The following is a 21,664-nucleotide window of genomic DNA, read 5'->3' as shown; positions in this document are numbered from 1 at the left end:
ATGTGGCACTCTCATTTCTGCCTTCACCATGCTTGCCCAGATGTTGCCTTGTTCCTACCTTGATGATGATGGACTGGACCTCTGAATCTGTAAGCCAGCCCCAATGATATGTTGTCCTGTTAAGACTTGCCTTGGTCATGGTGTCTGTTCACAGCAGTAAAACCCTAACTAAGACAACAGCCTTGATACTAGCCTGCTGGGCTGAAGTTACCTTTTCTTATAGGTGCGGGACCTGGAAGGTGAACTGGAGAGTGAAGTCAGACGCAGCGCTGAAGCCCAGCGGGAAGCTAGAAGACTGGAGAGAGGCATCAAAGAGCTAACCTATCAGGTACTTTAGGAAGCCATTCTCTAGGATATGGTTAGCATCTTTCTGCAGCAGTCTGAATCTTCCAGATTGACAGCTTTCTGGGACTCTGCAGTTGTCTCTGAGTAGTGGATTTTTTTTTTTTTTTTTTTTTTTTTTTGCCCTGTCTGGGCTGGCTCTCCATGGCTAGGGTCTATTCATTTCCAGATCTCATAAGGAGAGGCAGTAAGGTATAATTAGGGTGAAAGGCTATTTCTGTCATCTCTGTCTTTTTCCAACATAGGGTTAGTGTCACTATCAGAAAGATGCTGATTGAAGATAACATGAAAGGGAAGTGATTGGCACACACTAAGAATCTCACCAGCTGATTGCATGGGATGCTAAGTGGACTTCAGACAAGTCAACTCTTTTGAGGAGTTTGTTCCTGAGGCCAGATGAAAACATTTATACTGCAATGTGACGTTCTTTGCTGAGGCTTTCAGGAGGCAACCTGCAAACTAACATTAACATACTCTTGAAGCAAATAATTGAAAGAAGGTGGACAAGTTTCCTACTTATAAGCAATGTACTTCTAAATCCATGACATTCTTCATTTATACTCTGATTTCTCTTTCTGCCATGACCTCTGTTGTTGAGTTAGAATCTTGCTGTGCTAACCAGACTGGGCTTTACCTTGTGCACTCCAATAATCAAGCTACCCCAGCCTCTCAAGTGTTGAGGCCAGGGAATGGAGCATCACATTCTGCTTTTCTTGCCTTTTCTTTCTAATGGAACAGAGCCCCTGACCATGCATCACAGTGCTAACTAGTTGTTTATAAGCACATCTAAACTTAGAAGATAAAAAAAAAACATGATATAAAATGTTATTTCTTTATTGAATTTGAATTATTTTATTTATTTATGTTCCAGTTGTTGCCCTCTTTAGTCCCCCTCCCACAGTTCCTCATCCTGTTCCTTCCCACTTGCCTCCAAGAGGGTGCTCCCCCACAAAGGCCTTCCCTGGGGCCTAAAGGCTCTTGAGGGTGCATCTTCTCCAACTGAGGACAGACCAGATAGACCTCTGCTACATATGTGCCAAGGAACCAGCCCCTGTATACTCCCGGTTGGCAGTTCAGTCTCTAGGAGCTCCCTGGAGTCTGGGTTAGTTGAGACTGCTCGTCTTCTTATAGAGTCACTCTCCCCTTCGGCTTCTTCAGTCCTTCCCCTAATTTAACTACAGGGGTCCCTGACTTCAGTCCAATGGTTGGGTGCATTTGCTTCTGTCTCGGGCAGCTGATAGTAGAACCTTTCAGAGGACAGCTGTTCCAGGGTCCCATCTGTAAACACATCATAGTGTAGTAGTGTCAGGCCTTGGTGTCCCACCATGAGATGGGTCATAAGTTGGGCCAGTCATTGGATCTCCTTTCCCTCAGTCTCTTTTCCATTTTTGTCCTTGCAGTTTTTCAGACAGGAACAATTGTGGGTCAGGAATTTTGACCATGGGTTAGTAACCCAGTTCCCCACAACTTGAGGCCTTGTCTATATACTGGAGGTGGACTCTTCCAGTTCCCTTTGTCCATTGTTGGAAATTTTATCTAAGGTCACCCTCAATGAGTCCTGACAGTGTGTCACTTCCAGGGTCTCTGGTACTCTCTAGAGGATCTCCCTACCTCTCACTCCCTGAGACTGCTTATTTCCATTTATTCTCTTGGCTCTTTGGGCTTCTCTCCTGTCCCAAACCCTGCATATCTGATCCCGTTGACCTTCACTACCCAGTTCCCTCCCTTTGTTGATTATTTTCTTCTCCCTTCTAAGTGGAGTTGAGGCCTCATCACTTGGGTATTTCGGCTTGTTATACTTCTTCTGGTCTGTAAGTTTTATCCTAGGTATTATGTACATTTTGGCTAATGTTCACTTATCTGTGAGTACATGCCATGCATGTCCTTTAGGGTCTGACTTACCTCACTCAAGATGGCATTTTCTAGTTCCATCCCTTTGCCTACAAAATTTATGATGTCCTTGTTTTTAGTAGCTGAATACTATTACACTGTGTAAATGAAACACATTTTATGTATCCATTCTTTGGTTGAGGGACATCTGGGTTGTTTCCCACTTCTGGCTATTACCAGTAAGGCTGCTCAGAACATAGTGAAGCACATATCCTTGTGGTATGGTGGGACATCTTTTGGGTATATTCCTAAGGTGATATAACGGGGTCTTCACGTAGAACTATTTTTAATTTTCTGAGGAACCACCAGATTGAAAATGTTTTTAACACCCTAAAAACTGATATCCCTAATATGTAGGGCATTCTTATTAATGAATTTTAAAGAATTGGAAGTTACTTATGTGAGAAAATATATGGGTTCTGGATAATTACACTGTACTGTAGACTTTATCAGCACTGTATATTAACTAACATGGATTTATGAAACAATATTTTTACTTTTCCACAGCTTAATGATTTAGTTTATAAATTTTAAATATATTTTAATTTTTTGACTCATAGTAACTCCCAGTTCTTAAGGAACTGTATAGTCATGTATTTCCCCTTTTATATGTTTTATTTATTTTTAATTAGCATAAAAAATAACCAGTTGCCTTACGGCATCTTTATATATTAGTTTTGGTTGGTTTTCTCTACTGTGCTCATTCCCCATTCCATTTCTAATCTCCCATCCCTGCTCAGCCCTTCCATTCTAAATAGTCCTTTTCTGCTTTATATCACACATGTTCTATTACCCTCTCCACCTGTCAATTAATGCCTTTTTGTTCTCGTTCCTACCTTTCTGTTCTCCACTTACACTAAATCTCCACATAATCCATGTAGATTTATAGGTATAAAATAATGTATGTGTCTCAGAAGCTGGCATCTGCGTATGAGGGAACATATAGTATTTGCCTTTCTGAGTCTGGGTTTCCTCACTCATAAAACACTGCCAGTTTCATCATTTTCCTGAAAATTTTATCTTCTTTATAGCTTAATAAGTTCCACTAAAGATATGTACAACACCTTTATTATCCATCCTTTTATTCTTGTTGTATAATTATTTAATGTTCTTTATGAGTATGTATTAAACTATACAAAGTAATGGGTCTCATTATGACATTTTCACACATGTCTATAGAGGTTTTCTACTTTATAATTATTTTTTTGTTAAGACACACATACTAGGGGCTAGAAAGATGGTTCAGCATTTAAGAACATAGGCTGCTCTTCCAGACGTTTGAGGTCTATTCCCAGCACTCTCATGCCAGACACTTTCTAAAACCCTCACAGACATACATGCAGGCAAATCACCAATTAATGTACAATAAAAATAAATTTTGTAACAAGGGAGAAAAAAGACAAACATATATGGGGTCTGGCTTGTGAAATATTGCAGTCTTGCACCTGTGTATCTTGGACCATTCTGATGCCCTCAGAGGTTCCAGAGGTGGACTTTCATCTCATTCGACAGTAACTGCTTCTTCAGAAATACCCTTTGGAAGGTTCTTCTTGATATTCTGCTTGAGGAAGGGCCTCTGTCTTCTTCTGTACATGGTGATTTTCTTGGCTTCTTTCTCTCATTCTATATTTGCTCACCTGCAGATAATGATCATTTTCATTCCTTTGTGTTCACGTAAACCTTTTAGTATTTCAAACTTTGTAAAGAGCATGTTGAGGTCTCAAAAGCCTTTGTTAAATTCACAATGGCCTAGGAATTGTCTCAGGATTCTTCTGCAATGACCTCTTGCTTTACGTTTTCTTCAGTCACACACTCAGTAGAAAATAAGTTTTCAGCTCTGTTATAACTGGTTGACTACCACCATACCCGCAGGATGTTGATGATCAAGAAGTTCTTCAGTGTTTGACTGTTTCCGTGTTGAGCACACGTTCCCCAAGTTTTCTTCTACTCTTGTCATATTATACAATAGAGCTTATTCTGATAAAAGACCAAATTTATTTTAGACAGATGGTTGCAGCTTCTTTGACATTGGTAATGCTGGGGTCCTGATTCTAATCCTAGAAGCCAATAGAAATGTCAACATCTTTTCCCCTATAACAGGAAACAGTGTTGTTTTAAAAGGCAGGACATTATAAATGTACCAAGTAGTCTAACTCAGCTGAAATTAAGGACTTGGACAATTGTTTAAATCTCTATCTATCTATCCATTTATTTTTTATTTCATATATTTTGAGTGTTGTACTTGAATGTACATACATACACTGTGTGTGTATGCCTGGTGCCTAAGAATTTCTGAATGGGGTGTTGTATCCCCTGGAACTCAAAATCTGGATAGCTCTGTACCATGTTGATGCTGAGACTGAAGCCATGTCCTTTGCAAGAACAAAGAATGCTTATAAGTATTGAAAAATCCCTCCAGCCACTCGGATAATTGCTTTATGAATACATGGTTCTTTTTGTAAGAACAGCTTGACATTGTTTTAAACAATGAGCTCTGCAAGTCAAAGTTGGTATGGCTAAAAAAGTAGCCATCTTAGAGTCATGGTATTTTGTGACTCTGCACTACATTTGAGAAACTGCCTATTATGGTGGAGTGGGACATCATTTGTTAATAATGAATTTTTTCTTGTCTATGGACTGCTTTTATTGCTTTCTTCTGTAAATGATTCATTTTAGAACAGTGATTCTCAGCTTTCCTAATATCAAGATCCTTTAATAATTTATCATTCTGTCATGACCCCTAGCATTAAAAATATTTTGTTCCTACTTCTTAACTATAACACTGATACTGTTATGAATCTTACTGTAAGTATCTGATATACAGGATGGTCTTAGCCAACCCATAGGAAAGGGTAGTTCAATCCTCTTCCATCCCTTAAAGGTGTTGAGACACACAGGTTGAGAGGTGCTGTTATCGAACAAACCACCAAACTATATTTTATTTTTCACTTTCACGAAGAGTGCATTTTTGCTCTACTGATGATTAATTTTGTTTTTTCTTCAATGATATTGACATTTCTTATGCCCTAATTTAGAGTTGTGGTTTGTCTCCTTCTTTTCTTTTCTTTTTATTTATTTTCTTATTTTTCTTCTTTTTCTTTTTCTTTTTCTTTTTCTTTTCTTCTTCTTCTTCTTCTTCTTCTTCTTCTTCTTCTTCTTCTTCTTCTTCTTCTTCTTCTTCTTCTTCTTCTTCTTCTTCTTCTTCTTCTTCTTCTTCTTCTTTTTGACTCATGAAGTAGTTTTCAGGCCATCCTGTTCACACCCATGCCTCCTTGGTTAAGGGTATTGTCCCAAGGATTACAGAGGGTGTATTTTTCTTTTTCTCTATGTGCCTCTGCAGTGCCTCAAGTGTACACATTCAGTTATATATGCCTTCCCACCATGAATTCAGATGATACCCACTGAGCAACACTTTATGTGCTAGAATAGACTAGATGAGTTGAAAGTGGTTTTGAAACATCCCCACACTGATTGATATTGGTGCCTGTTTTAGCAATATTCGAAGTACATTTTCCTAACATCAAGATACACTTTGGACTGTAAGGCAATAATTTTGTGATAGACTATTCACAGGAGTCACTTGGAAAACAAATATCATTTTTAAAAGAACACAACTATGGTCCTCTTTTCCTAGTAAACTCCTCTGAGAAGAGTCTATAACTGTGCACTGAAAAAGCAATGGAGTGTGACCTTATTGTAAAATAATTTATTGGCTTTATCTCACTCTCCATTTGTCTTCTTTGTGTCTCTGGAATGTAAAAACTTAAGAGCCCACAGAAACATTACAGAAATGCAAGGCTTTTCACTGTCTAGAAGATAAAGCTTGTCCTTGTCCCCTCCGCTCTTCACTTGGTGACCTCATTTTGTCTCTGAAAACCTCCGATATTCAGAAATCTGTGCATGGACATTTGTCACACTTTACATGCTTTAGTGGAAACATAGCATCTTTATTTTTAGGGACAGGAAAACAAAAGTTGATCAAGTCACAGTGTTGGGCGTATGTTCAGGACTAAAATGATAGGATGGCGTTGCAGCTCTGAAAAGCAGGATGACTCCAAGCATGTTGTGACATGTGAAACTTCAGAGTGCAGGCTGATGTCCACCAAGTGGGAAAGGAAGGGTGGAATAGGAAGGTCCTCAGGTATCTCCAGGAGGCTCTGGATAAATGGGAAGAAAATCTCCAGTACGGAAATTGCCTAGATAGAGACTCCTGTTGGGCCGCACAATAGTTATACCTGCTCCACTTGTCCCACTAAGTCCAGTTATTGCCTGAAACTGTTTGACTCAGTGCCATTGCTGTGACTGTGCCTAAAAGTCCCTACTTGTGATAACTGACATGTTATGGCACTTCCTGCAGCTGAATGACAGTTTCTTTTCTGGAAAGGACAACCAACACACAGTCGTGGCTACCACGGTGTGATAATGTCTGAAAGGGGAGATGTGAGCTCAGGTCTCACATCTGAGTTTATTATCTTGGTGGAATGCATATCATTAGCGTAGGCACCCACTTATGCTTTTTTCAGTTTACTTCTGCTTAGTCCCTTTTATTATATCTGTCTCCTCAGTAAATTATTAGTAACTAACTCTGTATTGGTTTTAGAATCCACTGTATAGTGTTATAAAATTTTTAATTGCTTAATCCTTCTAAAGTGGTTAAAAAGGGTGAGAGATTTTATTTAAAACACAGGTTAGCCTCAGCTCCACAACCAGTTTAAGCCCTATGTGTTTCTTCAGGGCTTGACAATTCTTAAGATTAGTAGCAAATTATAGTAGTGTCAAACAGAGCTTTGGTAAGGAGGCTGCTTTCAGGTGTTGGAAGGATGCTGGATGGAAATACGTAGATCTCTGTGAATTTGAAGCCAGTCTGATCTTCAGAGTGAGCTCTAGGATAGCCAGGATGGCACAGAGAAATGTTGTGTTAAAAATCAGTCAATCAGTCAAACAAACAAACAAACAAACAAACAGTGCTCAGGTGTTGGAAGTAGCTTAGTGAAACCAACACAAGAAGGACTAGGCAGAATGCTGTGGGAGGGGAAACAGTCCTATTCCCAGTGGGATTTTATGGAGTAGTAGAAGGACCAATGTTACCATGTAAAGTAAGCTTGTCATCACTATGAAAAAGGACCTTAGTGATCCAAGATGTTGTTCTTGTTGTTTGGGGGGATATAGAGCAAAACCTGCTAATCTCAAGGCCAGGAAAGGGATCTGAGATCCATAGTTCTTTCTGGGATCACAAATCCAATGGCTTTCTATTTGAACCCCTCTTTTAAAGGTCTTACTTAAATGACCATTTCATGCTAGCCTGTGCCTGAGCCTTTACCACTTGACTTATTTTGGGGGAATATGCTTGATAGAGGAGCTAAACTATGGCCAGTAAGAAATGAGCTTAGCAGTAGATCTTGATTAAATTAGTTTCTCATTCCTTGGAAGAGACACTCGATTTCTTTGGAGGTTCATTGGAAGAGACACTCGATTTCTTTGGAGGTTCAACAGTTTTGAACTGAAAATCCTGCAGTGTTTTCCAGGGTGTGGGAAGAGGATCAGGAGCATGAAGAGTCCCACCAGTGAGCTTCTTTCTACAATATCAGAGACTCCATGAAGCGTTGAGAAACCCCATCTTCCTATGTCTCCTTTCTCCAGCTGAAGCCTGGAAAATTACATAGCTGGGTGTGGTGACCACCCCAGGGTCCACAGTTTGCAGAACTTTCGTCACCATCTTTTCTGATGCTCATGACAGAGTTCCTAGAAACTTAGCTTCCATATAGTTTATTACGTGAAGCTGAGCACCATTTCAGAAGCTCGGGGGGTTACTTGTTTTGATTGAGGGATATTAGATTTCCATTTTGCACAAATGATTTTATAGTAATTAATTTTAATTCTAATAAGAAATTTCAGGCAAGTGTAGTTTATCTGGAATGAAAAGCCTGAAGAATATATTAAACCCAATGCCCTTGACTTCCATTTAAGCAAAGGCTGCTGAGTTGGGTATGAAGATCAAGAGAAAAGTTATTGCCATTTCTCAGAGCCATTTATTACTGTCTCAAAACGTATATAATTCCAACCTTCACTTCTTCATGTGAGAGCATATTTGGCTCACATAGTTGGATCCTTCAAATGACTTTCCCATGCATGCTTATGTGTTTCAGGCAGAAGAAGACAAGAAAAAGCTAAGCAGGATGCAGGCTTTGTCTGATAAACTTCAGCTGAAAGTGCAGAGTTACAAACAGCAACTAGAAGCAGCGGTAAGTGCCAGTTCAGCATCGTGAAGTTCCCAGCCACCGCTTTGGGTTAATGCTCTGAGCTTGGGAAACTGCTCAGCAGACAACCATTTGAATACCAACCACATCTGCCCATTCTATGATATCTATATAAATTAGCATGATAGCTTACAAGATGGGAAACAATCAAACAGAAAAAAAGTACTGCTTTTTCCAGCAGGAAGTCAGACCTCTCTCCCTTGATGTGACGGCTAGACTCAAACATATACATGAGCAGAAATGAGCCAAATATAAAATCAGGAAGCATCACGTGCAGGATTGGCAAGTTTTTACAGGGTTTCATTGTAGGTCTCTTTCAGCTTTAGACTTTGGGCAAACACAATCAAAATTTGTAATATGTTATTTTCTGGTGAATCTGGCAACAATGTGAGCAAAACCACTATCATTTAAATGTCATTTTTTCTTACTCCTCAGATAATTATTTTATTGGTTTCAGTTCAATTTTTCTATAACAAATGCATTAACGGTTAAGTAACATATGTACTAGTTTACACCTACTATTTTAAGAAATTTTGATTTGTATAGCTTGCTATTATGCCCAAGAATTATTTATTGATGCATAATTTCAAAGGACAACCACCTGCTCCATAGGTGAGGATGTGAATCCGATTTTAAACCAATAATAATGATTGCTGTAGTATACAAGTGTGTGTAATTATGATTGCTCTAGTATACAAGTGTGTGGAAGTTATATGGCTGGTGAATACAGTTATTCACCAATTCTGATTTTTCAGGGGACCATGGCTCTAAAGTGGATCTCTTTTCCTACCCTTAAAAAATGTTCCTGATTTCATTCTTCTTTATATGTATGGGCACTTTGCTTACTTTATAGAGATCTTTATGTGATTTTTTTCTGCTGCCTAGATTGGCCAGAAGAGGGCATCAGATGCTCTGAAACTGTAGTTAACAGGTGGTCCTGAGCTGTATTCAAAAGGAAAGCAGGAAGGGCTCTTAGCTGTTGTCTCTCCAGCCTCCATTCCCACTCTTAAGTCTTGTATGTCTTAGACCGTAATGACATCTGAGTCTGTGCTGGGTTTACATCATTTTCTGTTTTCAGGTCTCTTATTTCAGAGCAGAGACGGCTGTTTAGGAGGAGCAGTGTCTTCATGTTCTGTGGTTTTCATTTGACAGGAGGCACAGGCTGATCAATACCTTGCCAAGTATAAAAAGCAGCAACATGAACTGAATGAAGCCAAGGAGAGGGCAGAGGCCGCAGAATCACAAGTCAATAAACTCAGAGCTAAGGCAAAGGAACTTGAGAAGAAGGTACAACCCCTCTGAAATGCTGTACAGCCTATTGCTTCGGGGCTCAGGGTAACATGTGAATTAGTATAGCAAGAAATGCCTTGCTTTTTTTTCAAATCTTTTTTTTAAATAACAAAACAAGCTCAAATAAAGTTCTTCCCCAACTTATTGAATCCTATATGTCCAGAGAGTATGAAAGTGATAAACATTTGAAATGGGAAAACATTCTAGTTTTACTTTTTAAGCCCTTCATGCCAGGTTAACTTGTAAGTGCTGAGCCCTGGACCTTTAATTCATTTGTGCAGAACACTGAGGAGTTTACAGAGAAAAGGTGATTTCAAAAGAACAAACAGACTCTGGAATTCTGAGTGAATTCTTTTCCTGGTAGGCAAGCCTGTGAGTTTGTATCAAACTGAAAACGAGGGCGAAGCTGGTCAGAAGTAAGCCAAGAGTTGACAACAAATTGCAGAGTCCTGTTTTCTAGGTTCCAGTATTCAGCTTCTGTCTCTTCCTCAAAGCACAGAAATGCCTTTCAGTGTCTATGTCGGGGAGGCCAGTGCTTCTCTCTAAAGAGAAACAGGAAGGAGCAGCAATGAACCTAGAAATAGATGCTAGGCAGGCACAAAGTGTCTGCTTGCTCACTAAGAGTTTCGTGGAGACATGGTTTTTAAATGACATCTGCCTTTAGGGGAAGGGAATTAGAAGAAATTGGATAATATAAGTAGCTACCTTTTATACAATGTCTGAAAAGCAGTGAGCACAGTTCCCAGCACAGATGGTGTCCTCTATTCACTTTCACAATTTGGTGCATGCCTAGGTTACTCATTTCTGGTAAATGAATTTCTCATAGCCCCTCAAGGTAAGCTGATAGGATTGCCAATAATAAATATTGATCTTGTTGGGAGGAGGCTAAAAGTTAGCTACACGGAAGACACTGAGATCTAAGTCTGAGAAGTTTGAGTCGTTGGTAGGTCAGAGAAATCTCACTGCTGCCTGAATAGCTGTCTCAAGCATAAGACCCAGTGAGAGGGCTCAGGGGAGTGACTTAACTGCTGGCCTTATCTGGAGAAGTGTCACCTAACTTATTCAGAGTCTTTCCTGTGCAGAGTTGTCCAGCAAGGCCGCACAAAGGATTTGCCTAGGGAGGGGCCTCCATTGTACTCCAATCACCCTCAGCTGCAGATCACGGGGCCTTCAAAACACACCCATATTTCTTCTTGTCACAGTTGTGTCCAAGAATGAATAAGACAAGTGAATCAGCAATTGCTTCTGGCGGGAGATGAACAGGGAAACCTTGCTGGGCAGTGTGAGGACTAATTGCCCCCCTTCACAGAAGAGCCTAAAATCCTTCAACTGCTGTGAACACAGGGAAAGGGTTCTCTGATGCACATGTGTGTGGAGCAAACCTGCAATGTGTGCAGCATCTTTTCCAGGGGGGGAGGGGAAGCAGAAGTGGAAAGTAACCGTATGTCCTTGGGGAAATTCATGAGAATCTGCTTCCCGCTTGCAGATAATTGCCTAAACTCCTGCCTACCCACCCCCATTTTTCATCCTGTGGGGAGCTGCTTAGGTCTGCTTCCCCCTGGGAAGGGCTCCCTTGGGTCTGGATGTGCCCTGCCATTCAGTCACTGAAATGTCATAGCCCACGCTGATATAAATTCTGTTTTCCAGGTTCGAGAAGAATAAAGAGTTTCTTTTCATAAAAATGACAACAGCTGGAAGCAAGCTTTTAAGAAATAACTACGTGGCATGAATAGCAACCTAAAGAGATGATGAAGAAACTGTCCTGATCCAAAGGAATATAATCACCTCTTGGATTAGTGGATAGCCTTTTGATTCTCAAAGGCATGAGGTGTCTCTTCTAAAAGACACAAAAGACTAAACAGAGTCAACTTTGATGTTAGAGGAAGGCATGCTTCTTTCCTGTTTCTTCATGCATAGCACTTAGAGAAGATCTGTCTATGCTTCTTGGAGTCTGGTACATGATGAGGAATGAATTTTCATGTTATCTAGCTTTACTTGACTAATCCCTGTATCTTGGAGACATTTGACAAACATTTCTCCTAGCACTGTGGAGTAGGCATTGCGTAGTTAGGTGGTTTGAACTTGTATGTAGACCTTCCCAATCAAGGCACATGTAGACTCCATGCTTGTGGAGACTATAATCTGAGATGGCTTGTACCGGCTCTGGGTTGTGGCAGTGGAGCTGAGAGAGGAGAAGCGTGTTCTAGAATTTCTTTCATTGCATGGCTTTAGATTAAAGTGGGAAACAAGCAAAAATCTGTAGCAAATTTAGTAGTTAAACATAGAAGAGTTTCTGTTTTATATGCATAAGGTCACTATAGGGACCCAAGCACTATGACAATTGAAAAATATTACCCCAAGCCCCAAGGTAAGCTCAGCAACTAGCTCCCCTGGACCTTTTCCTCCTACTTCCCGCCAGTCATCCAGCACTGGCTTCACCTATGGAACGCCTGGCCTTGCCATAGAGGCTGTCCATGAGGACAGATTGGAAGCAGTCTGCCCCTTACAGGGCTGTCCCATCCTCATTGAAGGCAAAGTTCCCCATCCATCTCTGTGCAATTGACTAGAGCCACTTTAGGCACTACACTCACAACTGTGTAAAGGTGATGCCTGAATAAATCCTATTCTCTGTAATTCTCAGTGGCCCTGCCTCTCTATCCATCCACACTCACACGGGATGCTACAAGATCAATTCAAGGGCCCAGAGCCACCAAAGGAACAAGGGCTGTTCTTGTTTGGTATCCTTGGCATACAGGCTTTGGCAGAGGGCCTCAGTGGTTCTCAAAATACTCTCTTCATGTCTATTCTCTCTCTTGTTAAAAATCAGAACTCTCCCCAGATCCACACATACTTCTTCCTATCCTGTCATTCAGACTTCCCAGTCTTTCTGAGACTCCCCTGTGCTTGAGACAGCAAGATGCTAATGGTCCTGGTTGGCTTAAAAATGTCAAGGCTGATCCTTCCAGATTGCAAGGTCATTCCAAGCAAGGTACACTAAATTAGGGTGTTCAGATGTGAGGATGGAGGTCTGAAGAGTCATTGAATGTTCTACTAGAAAGCCAGCTATGCTGAGTCTAAAGCAGTGAAATCCTCACTGTTGAGCACAATCCTGTCAGAAAATGCTAAACATTTAACATGTGACAACTATTCTGGAATAATCTTTAAAAGCTTCTGTAAGAATAATTTTGGAATTATATTGTAATAAGCTAATATACCATTTAGGAAGCATCTCTGTCTTCAACTTGACAGTATGGGCTTCCTGTCCTGTATCCACCCTGCCAATTCTAAAATCTGATTTCTCATTGTTTCTCCACATTTCACACACCACCCAGGGAAATCAGAATATCACAGTTTTCAGCTGGAGAAGACTACTTCCATCTTTAAAACTTTTACTCTTATATTTATCCATGTGTGTGACTAGGAACATGTCGGCCATATGAGTGTGGCAGAGTCCAGAAGTTATTCAGTCCAGTAGGCATGCTCGGGACTAGATTTCAGACCTTTAGGACGTCAGCAAGTGCTCTAAACTGCTGATTCACCTCACCACCCTCAAAGACATTCCATTTTAATTTACTACTACCTATACATTTATTAAAATGTCTCATTTGGAAAACATCTAAATAAAAGAAACCTAGATGACTAAGATACTTAAATATTATCTCATGGCAGTTTTCCTTTACCTGGGACCTTCATATTTTACTGCTTATGAACACTTGCCACACATCTTAGTATTAGCTCATAAGAATGAGCACACTGTGTTCAAAGTGTAAGAATGTGAATCTCAAGTCAGTTCATAGAAAACTTTAGGCCAGTTGGCAGTTACATCACTTTTCAGGTTTTTTTTTTCTTTTGTATCATGAACTACAGAGTTAAAATCTTCAATATGTCACAGATCGCCTAATCTCAGTAATGAGTCAATAGGCATTCAAATTTGATACCCACTTACACATAAATTATATGTCTACATCTATCATTTATCCATCCATCCATCTATCTATCTATCTATCTATCTATCTATCTATCTATCTATCTATCTCATGTAATAGCAATTAATGAAAAGGAGGCCATGAATTTGAAACAGAATATGGAGGTCCTTATGGGAGTGTTTTGGGAGGGTAGAAACAGAAAAATGGTATAATTATATTATAATCTCAAAAATAAAAGAAAAAGCATTAAGTTTAGGGGAATATAACATTGTCAGCAGCTGGCACATCCTCTCTTGCTATATCAGACGTATCTGTAAACATAGGCCGATAAGAGATTATTACCAATATGTCTGTAATTCAGGTGTTTATCATGGCCAGGGTCACTAAGGTTGCTAGGACTGTCTTTTCAATTGTAACTCAACTCCAGACAAGTCAGTGATTGAGGCGATCAGGCCTATCCAGAGCAGTCCTGGGGATACTGACACTGATACTGTCTGGTATCTCCAATACCCACCATCCCAAGTTTAATTGGCTATGCTGAAATAACCATGTACGTATCAGAAGAGTGAAATCTAAATCAACCTTTCCAGTCTCAGGCTGTGGCCCTTCACCTTTTCCCCGAGTCTGACATTTATTTATTCTCACTAGTGGTTAGATTAGTGATTCAGTTCATAGTAATATATTTCTTCTGGGTGCTAGGTTAAAACCTTAACATCATTTCTCAAGGAAAACTTTGTTTCTTATCCTGGCTCAGATGGGACTCTTTGTTCATACCCTAAGTCAAAGGCTTTTGAAAACACAGTGATTGAAAAGGGAGTAAAACAAAAAAGAAAACTACAAAGCACATTATGCATTGCATAGGAGACTACAGCCAAGGCCCCCATCGGCTGCCCTTAGATTTCAGAAAGTAGCTCCAAATGTAGCTTCGGCTCATCTAACTGCAAAAATGATAGGATATTGATCTATCATCATTGTTGTTGTTGTTGCTGCTGCAGCTGCTGGTATTGTTATTACCTGGGAAATACCCTTCATAGATTTTACCTTTGTCTTCAGAATCCTCCCCAGATCTGGAACCCTCTCATGGACTGAGAGGCTCACTACATTCATCGGTCTCTATCAAGGTGTCTGTTCCCTTTTGTCCCCAGTCCACAGTTCCACTGGGGGTTGTTCTTCCAGCTCCTACCTTTTCAGGTCACCTTGGTCTGGCTGGTTTCTTTTGCTGAATGTCATTTACCTACCAGACAACGACTCTTACATGGTTCCCTCAATCCATATTTCGGGAACTTCCCCCGATGTCCATCTGACCTTAGGTTTTGGTTTCTCATTTAGGTGCTTTAGTCAGTGGAGGGAGATGAATTTTTTTGGTCTCACCTTGTAATTTGGAATGATGCATGTGTTTCCTGTTGGACTCTGACACACAGGCTTCCTTCCTATGACATATGCATATGATATTACATATCACTACATTAGGCAAGAGGTTCCATTTGGAGACAAGTTAGACTACAAAGAACCAACTAACCATTATTGCTTTGCCCAGTTAGGGACAGATGTAACAAGCAAATACCAGCTTCTTGTAGTACAAATGTTTACATGGTCATAACTGGTGAAATGCCTCCTCCAGATTATGATTGAAACTACCTCAATAATGGTTTCTTAGAAACCATAATCTTATTCTTAGGGGTGGATGTCAGGTGTTGGTGATAGATGAACATCAACCAAGAAAAACATGGACAGGTCACGAAATATTGGTTAATCCCCAGGACACCCTGGTCCTTCTCACGACGAGAGCTACTGACACTAGTCAGCTTGGTTATACTACAGGGTGCACATGCATATTCAAGGCTCTTCTCAGTACCTGAGCCCTCCTAGATTCCCATTTCTTGAACAGTGAAATGTGGAAATGATTCAGATCTCAGTTTTCTACAAATCACCTTCAGTTCAAATTTTATTCCTCCCACAGTCAAAAAAATATTTCAAGTTTTCTAGTATCCTTGAAGGTATTCTTCTATATGTTAGTAAAACTTCCTTACATGCAATTTAGTTAAAGTTATGGATTATTAGAATAAACTAACCCACAAAGATGCTGCAGCTTTAAGCAGCTCCAATCTGACTAAGCTTGGAGAAGGACCTATGCCTGTAGGTGTGGGGTGAAGGTGATCCATGGAAGTCAGTTTCAAGTCTCTCTTCCTCCAGCTCTTTGTTAGTGTCAAGTGGGAGGAACCTCATGCTGCTTGTTATGATACCTAATACACTTTTTTTTCTGGTAAAATCACATGTGATGTTTTATTACGAATCAGTTATTGTTATTTAGTGGCTACATTAGGAAAACTAAAAATGGTTGCTCCTGCTTTATAGACTACGCTTGTACATAGCTTAGAAAATCTGGTCATGCCGTCATAATCGGGGTTTAGAAGTAGGTTAGGTGGAAATGTAGGACATTTGAAAAGATTTGATCAAAGTTTACAGATGACTTGTCAGGAGATCAAGTCTTATCTGTGTACCCAGCAGCGCCTGTGTAGTCAGATGTCATCTTTAATACACAGACATGGTGTACCTCTGGATAAGGCCTGAGCTCCATATCAATCCTGTGAACCTTGGTGTAGTGTCTCACTTTAAAGGGAACGTTTATTATTGAGATCAGGAAAGCCAAAACATTGAAGCCATCGAAGTTAGGAACCAAAAATAAGGAAGTGATTCATTGCCACAGTTACGTGTATAGAATAGAACCAATTAATTGGAAGAAAACATAAGAAACAGTAGCTCTAGGGGAGGGGTTACAATATCACTTTTAAAAATAGTAGTTACTTTGGGGGAGGGCAGAATTCAACAAAACAAAACAAAATACCTTTTATAATGGAAAGGCCCTTTCTTGTCAGATAAAGCCAAGAGTTCAAGCTAGTTGGGAGTGGAACCAGCCTTAGTGTCTCTGCTATGGGAAACCTACAGATACTGTAAAGCACCAAACTGGAGACTTGGTTAAGGTCAGGAGGGAAAAGAGACACAATAAGGCTACTGTTTATTTTACTGTGTTTATTGTCTTCTGTTACAATCAAGGAACTGGCATTTTTTACAGTGTAATAAGATGACAATAAGAATGCTAAAGTCCACACTAGCTTGGAGAAAACAGTATGCTTGGAGAACGATCAGCTGGCTGCAGCGATGAGAGAAGCGAGGTGACCTAACGGTGCTTGGAACATCTGACATACTGCTCTTGACTAGAAATTGTTGCATATAGTATTCCTAAAGGTAGAAATGTAAAGATCCTGATTTACCAAAGACCACTTAGCTCATCTTACATTTATATTCGACCAAAAAGTACAGAGTACAGATTTAAGAATGAAAAGCTATTCTATTCCTGGGTTATTCTTTAAAATGAGTATCTCCATCTGCATAAAGATACCAGCTTTATGAATACATTCTTATTACTTACAAAGTAGCATTTTCTATGTAATGAAATATTGATCCATGTGTCTTTTTGAGTCATTCTGAAATCTGTTACTCTAAAAAGGGGTGACTAAGATGTTCTGCTGCCTTTCCAACGTTTGCATACCTTCCTACTACAGGGATAAGGGAAACCTGCAAGGTTATAGGTGCTACTCAGTTTCCCTTCATACTAAGTGGCTGGGTTGTGTGTCAACTTGACACAAGAGTTATCACAGAGAAAGGAGCCTCCCTTGATGAAATGCCTCCATGAGATGCAGCTGTAAGGAATTTTCAATTAGTGATCAAGGGTGGGAAGGCCCATTGTGGGTGGTGCCATCCCTGGGCTGGTAGTCCTTGGTTCTATAAGAAAGTAAGCTGAGCAAGCCAGGGGAAGCAAGCTAGTTAGCATTATCCTTCCATGGTTTCTACATCACCTCCTGCTTCCTGACCTGCTTGAGTTCCAGTCCTGACTTTCTTTGGTGATGAACAGCAATGTGGAAATGTAAGCTGAATAAACCCTTTCCTCCCCAATTTGCTTTTGCTCATGATGTTTGTGCAGAACATAGAAACCCTGAGTAAGATACTAAGCAATATCAATATTCCCAAGAAACAGGAAGGATTATTTCATTCTATTTATCACTGCACTACTTCGGTTGAGCAGATCTCTAGGCTCTTTGTGGCTGTTCATTCTGGTCTCTGTCTGACTGGGTGTGTTAATCCTAAAGATTACAGGAGAAAGACCACCATAATCATAATGGCCAAATTAATTAAAGCAAGAAACAACCAGTTCTCCTTGTGTACACATGCTGCCTCTTCATAAGGTGGAGTTTAAAAGGAAAAAAAAAATAAATTTGTATTTCTATAGCTCATGGGTAGGGAGTTTCCAAATGGATTTGACATGAAAATATGTGATGGAACGTTGATATTTACCACAACTGGGGGATTGGATTACAGAAGCAGAACATAAGCATAAGGCAAGGTGGTCATAATAACAAATGGTCATATCAGTAGGTGGCATGGTTGCTATTTCCCGGAACAGGCTATACAGAGCCATTTGTAGTTAAGCTTACAGGTAGGGCATAGCCCAGTCCTTGAGAAACAGACATTTAATCATAAATAGGAATGAATCTAGTTTGTCTTTATTATAAGATGGCTTTCAGACTCAAGATAGAGGCAGGCTTGTTCATCAGCTGCAACAGGCTTCACTGAGGGTTTGGCAAGACCTTCCTAGGTTGGTTTATTTGAGAATGAGAGGTTGTGGGAAAACCCCTTTCTTTTCTGATGAGAACAGAAGCCTCTCTGGTCAGGAGATGGGATGGTTTTCAATTAGCTTCTTCATGACACTTTTCCACCTTTGCAAGAGGAGTCTAAAACAAGTCAGTAGTTTTGAAAGTACAATAGGGACCCTGGCTACATTTCACCTAGCACGACACTTTCAGAGAAAGGCATGTGTTTGATATCCCACAACACCATGAGCACTTCCGAGCATGGGCTGTCCTGTGGAAAGCATCTACTGAAGGCTGTGGAACTGTGATCGGGGATCTCATCACCAAAGTACCAAAGTTATTCTCTTACTTACTTTGCCTTCATATATTTCAAAAAATTTTAAATTAAAACATAATTACTTTACTTTCTTTCCTTTTCCTTTCTCTAACCTCTTCCAATTGGAAGGATTAAGAAAATAAAAACCTAAAGTGTGATGATGTCCAGCAAGTATATTTATTAAACAGAAGATCTGCCAAGGCTTCCTGTGGTGTCATAGTGATATGAGAGCTGTAGCAGGAAAACAACCACCTAGGAAATCAACCTCATGGGATACTCTCTATGACTTTCTAGCTAGGGTTTATATTTTAAATAATTGATTTTGTTAACTATGGATAGAGTAAAGGTAAACAGAACCATGACTTCAACTTCAAATTTTACATGGTTATTGTTTCCACCAAGTTAATAAGCAGTGCTCTGTTTCCCAGCATTCCACAGGGCCCCAGATACATCTTCCCACTGTGCCTAGGCCTAAATTCCTAACCTGAGCTTTGTAATACATATACCACTACACAGGTGACTTTTTGGCTCACAAATTGGCTGAAACATAGGTTTCTCTTTATTTTTGAAATTTTAAAAAGGTAACTCTGCAAAAGCAACTTATTTTCTTCACAACAAAATTTGTGTGATAGAAGAAGAAGAAGAAGAAGAAGAAGAAGAAGAAGAAGAAGAAGAAGAAGAAGAAGAAGAAGAAGAAGAAGAAGAAGAAGAAGAAGAAGAAGAAGAAGAAGAAGAAGAAGAAGAAGAAGAAGAAGAAGAAGAAGAAGAAGAAGAAGAAGAAGAAGAAGAAGAAGAAGAAGAAGAAGAAGAAGAAGAAGAAGAAGAAGAAGAAGAAGAAGAAGAAGAAGAAGAAGAAGAAGTAGAAGAAGAAGAAGAAGAAGAAGAAGAAGAAGAAGAAGAAGAAGAAGAAGAAGAAGAAGAAGAAGAAGAAGAAGAAGAAGAAGAAGAAGAAGAAGAAGAAGGTTGTTGGCCATGTAGGCCAAAAGCATTTATGTAGATCCTATTTCAGAGACCAGGGAATAATAAAGTATTTTAAAAGGTAACCTAACTTCTTTTCCTGTTATCAGATTGAAGATGTGATCACTCCCGATAGAACACTTCTATATGCAGTGTGTGTACTTAGTGAAGAAGTCAAACAAAGAACCCCACTTTCTGAGGGCTTATGATCTCTCAAGGTCATAGAGAAGTTCCTCTACTTGGAGCTTTGCTTTTTTTCTCTTTATTATATACAAGTACCCTGTAGCTGTCTTCAGACACACCAGAAGAGGACATCAGATATCACTATAGATGGTTGTAAGCCACCATGTGGTTGCTGAGATTTGAACTCAGGACCTCTGGAAGAGCAGTCAGTGCTTTTAACCACTGAGCAATCTTTCCAGCCCTGGTTGGAGCTTTTTAGTGATTATGAATTTTCTAACAGCCATCTAACAACAGAACAGGAAAAGGAGCATCACTATCAAATGATGCTTCTAAGCTGCATGGAGAAGGGAAGGAGGACTGTCAATAATGATGTCATTGGAAAGCAGATTTCTGGAAACTGATGAGAAATTTGTTTGGCAGTTTCACAAAAAGAAGGCTGCATGTTATGACATGCCTGTATAATAATCTTAATTCCACTCAAGATGTTGTCTTAAATGGGAACACTTTTCAGTTTTTAAAATTACATTTATTTGTTATGTATGTGTGTATGTCCACTTATGCATGCATAATGCATATCGATCCTATAGCATGTATGACATCAAAGGAAAACTTGTAGAATGGATCTCAGGCCCTCGGGTTTGGTAGCAATCACCTTTACCTGTTGTGCTACCTCCCAGGCCTCTTATTTCAGTGTGTGTGTGTGTGTGTGTGTGTGAGAGAGAGAGAGAGAGAGAGAGAGAGAGAGAGAGAGAGAGAGAGAGAGAGAGAGAGGGAGGGAGGGAGGGAGGGAGGGAGGGAGGGAGGGAGGGAGGAGAGAGAGAGAGAGAGAGAGAGAGAGAGAGAGAGAGAGAGAGAGAGAGAGAGAGAGAGAAGGCCTCAAATTTACCAAGATTCACTTGCCACCATGTCTCAAGGGTGGGGACTAAAGGAATGCCCAGTGATCTTTAGCTAACTTCAGAAGGAGGGATTCCTTAGAGATCCTGTTCATGTTACTCTGTCTACTCCCAGGGATTTCTTTCTCATATGGACTCAACTACTTGTCTGTCTAGTTAGACAAATTCTGCTTTCTTGCAAGTGAGTCACATATTCAGTGCGTAGACAATACTGCCAGACTAGGTCTTTTACAAGTGGGACTTGCTCTTAAGTTAAAAGTTCTCAAGAGATTCCTTTTCCTAAAGTGAAAGCCTTTAGACAAAAACCACCATTCCTCCAGGAACTTAAGAAGATAGTTCCTACTGGCTAAAAAATGTAATTTTCCTTATCTCTGACAAGAAGAACATATGGTTTCTCCATTAACCTAAGCCTAAGGTGCCTATTTCTGGCTGTTCTCTACTTAATGTCTATAATAAACTTTCCCTTCAACTCATACATGTCCTCATTTTGTTTCTTCCTTCAGTTCTTCAGCTTCTTCTGTCCTCTGTATCCTGTAGGCTAAACTCTATGGTCTGCTACAGATTAGTCTCCTTGGCTTAGATTGCTTAAATATGATGACTTATGATTTTGCCTTCTTCGGTCAAGTCCAATTACCCAAACTACACAGGGCAGTCCAAATATCCAAAGATGGGTCCAATCCGAGCATTAGGAGGATTTCTGGTGGTTAGATAAAAGCCAACATTCCTCAGGAACTTGTCAAACTATGTCTAATCTACCAAAAGGAGTCATTGTCCTTAGCTCTGGCAGAAGCGATCCATGGGTCTCCTTGGATATATACCTGTGGTTGAATATTAAAACCTATGCTGGCCTGCAAGCTTCTTCAATATCACAAGCAGTTATTACACATCTCAAAGTCTCCACCCTAGCATGATGTTTCCTCACTTCCCCAGGCTTCCCTCCTCCCAGATGAACACGAGTTCT

At 40.0% G+C, this 21,664-nt stretch overlaps 2 protein-coding genes across 2 annotated transcripts in view; one reads left to right on the top strand and one right to left on the bottom strand.

Moving 5' to 3' along the window:
- The window catches only part of MYH15 (myosin heavy chain 15), a gene marked incomplete at both ends in the record, with an annotated part of 153,367 nt that extends 141,926 nt beyond the window's left edge, over positions 1-11,441 (top strand). Inside the window, 4 exons of the mRNA XM_080919488.1 lie at positions 224-328; positions 8,379-8,474; positions 9,642-9,776; positions 11,427-11,441. Coding sequence (XP_080775614.1) covers positions 224-328; positions 8,379-8,474; positions 9,642-9,776; positions 11,427-11,441 — 351 coding nt within the window. The remainder of the gene's footprint in view (positions 1-223; positions 329-8,378; positions 8,475-9,641; positions 9,777-11,426) is intronic.
- A 131-nt stretch (positions 11,442-11,572) lies between these two features.
- The window catches only part of LOC308422831 (leukocyte surface antigen CD47-like), a gene marked incomplete at both ends in the record, with an annotated part of 79,267 nt that continues 69,175 nt past the window's right edge, over positions 11,573-21,664 (bottom strand). Inside the window, one exon of the mRNA XM_080919487.1 lies at positions 11,573-11,616. Coding sequence (XP_080775613.1) covers positions 11,573-11,616 — 44 coding nt within the window. The remainder of the gene's footprint in view (positions 11,617-21,664) is intronic.

This window comes from Micromys minutus, assembly GCF_963924665.1.
Source record: "Micromys minutus genome assembly, chromosome: 7".
In the NCBI taxonomy this organism is placed as follows: Eukaryota; Metazoa; Chordata; class Mammalia; order Rodentia; family Muridae; genus Micromys; species Micromys minutus.
The sequence above is the reverse complement of the archived record's forward strand: the minus strand, read 5'-3'. Positions and strand labels throughout refer to the sequence as shown.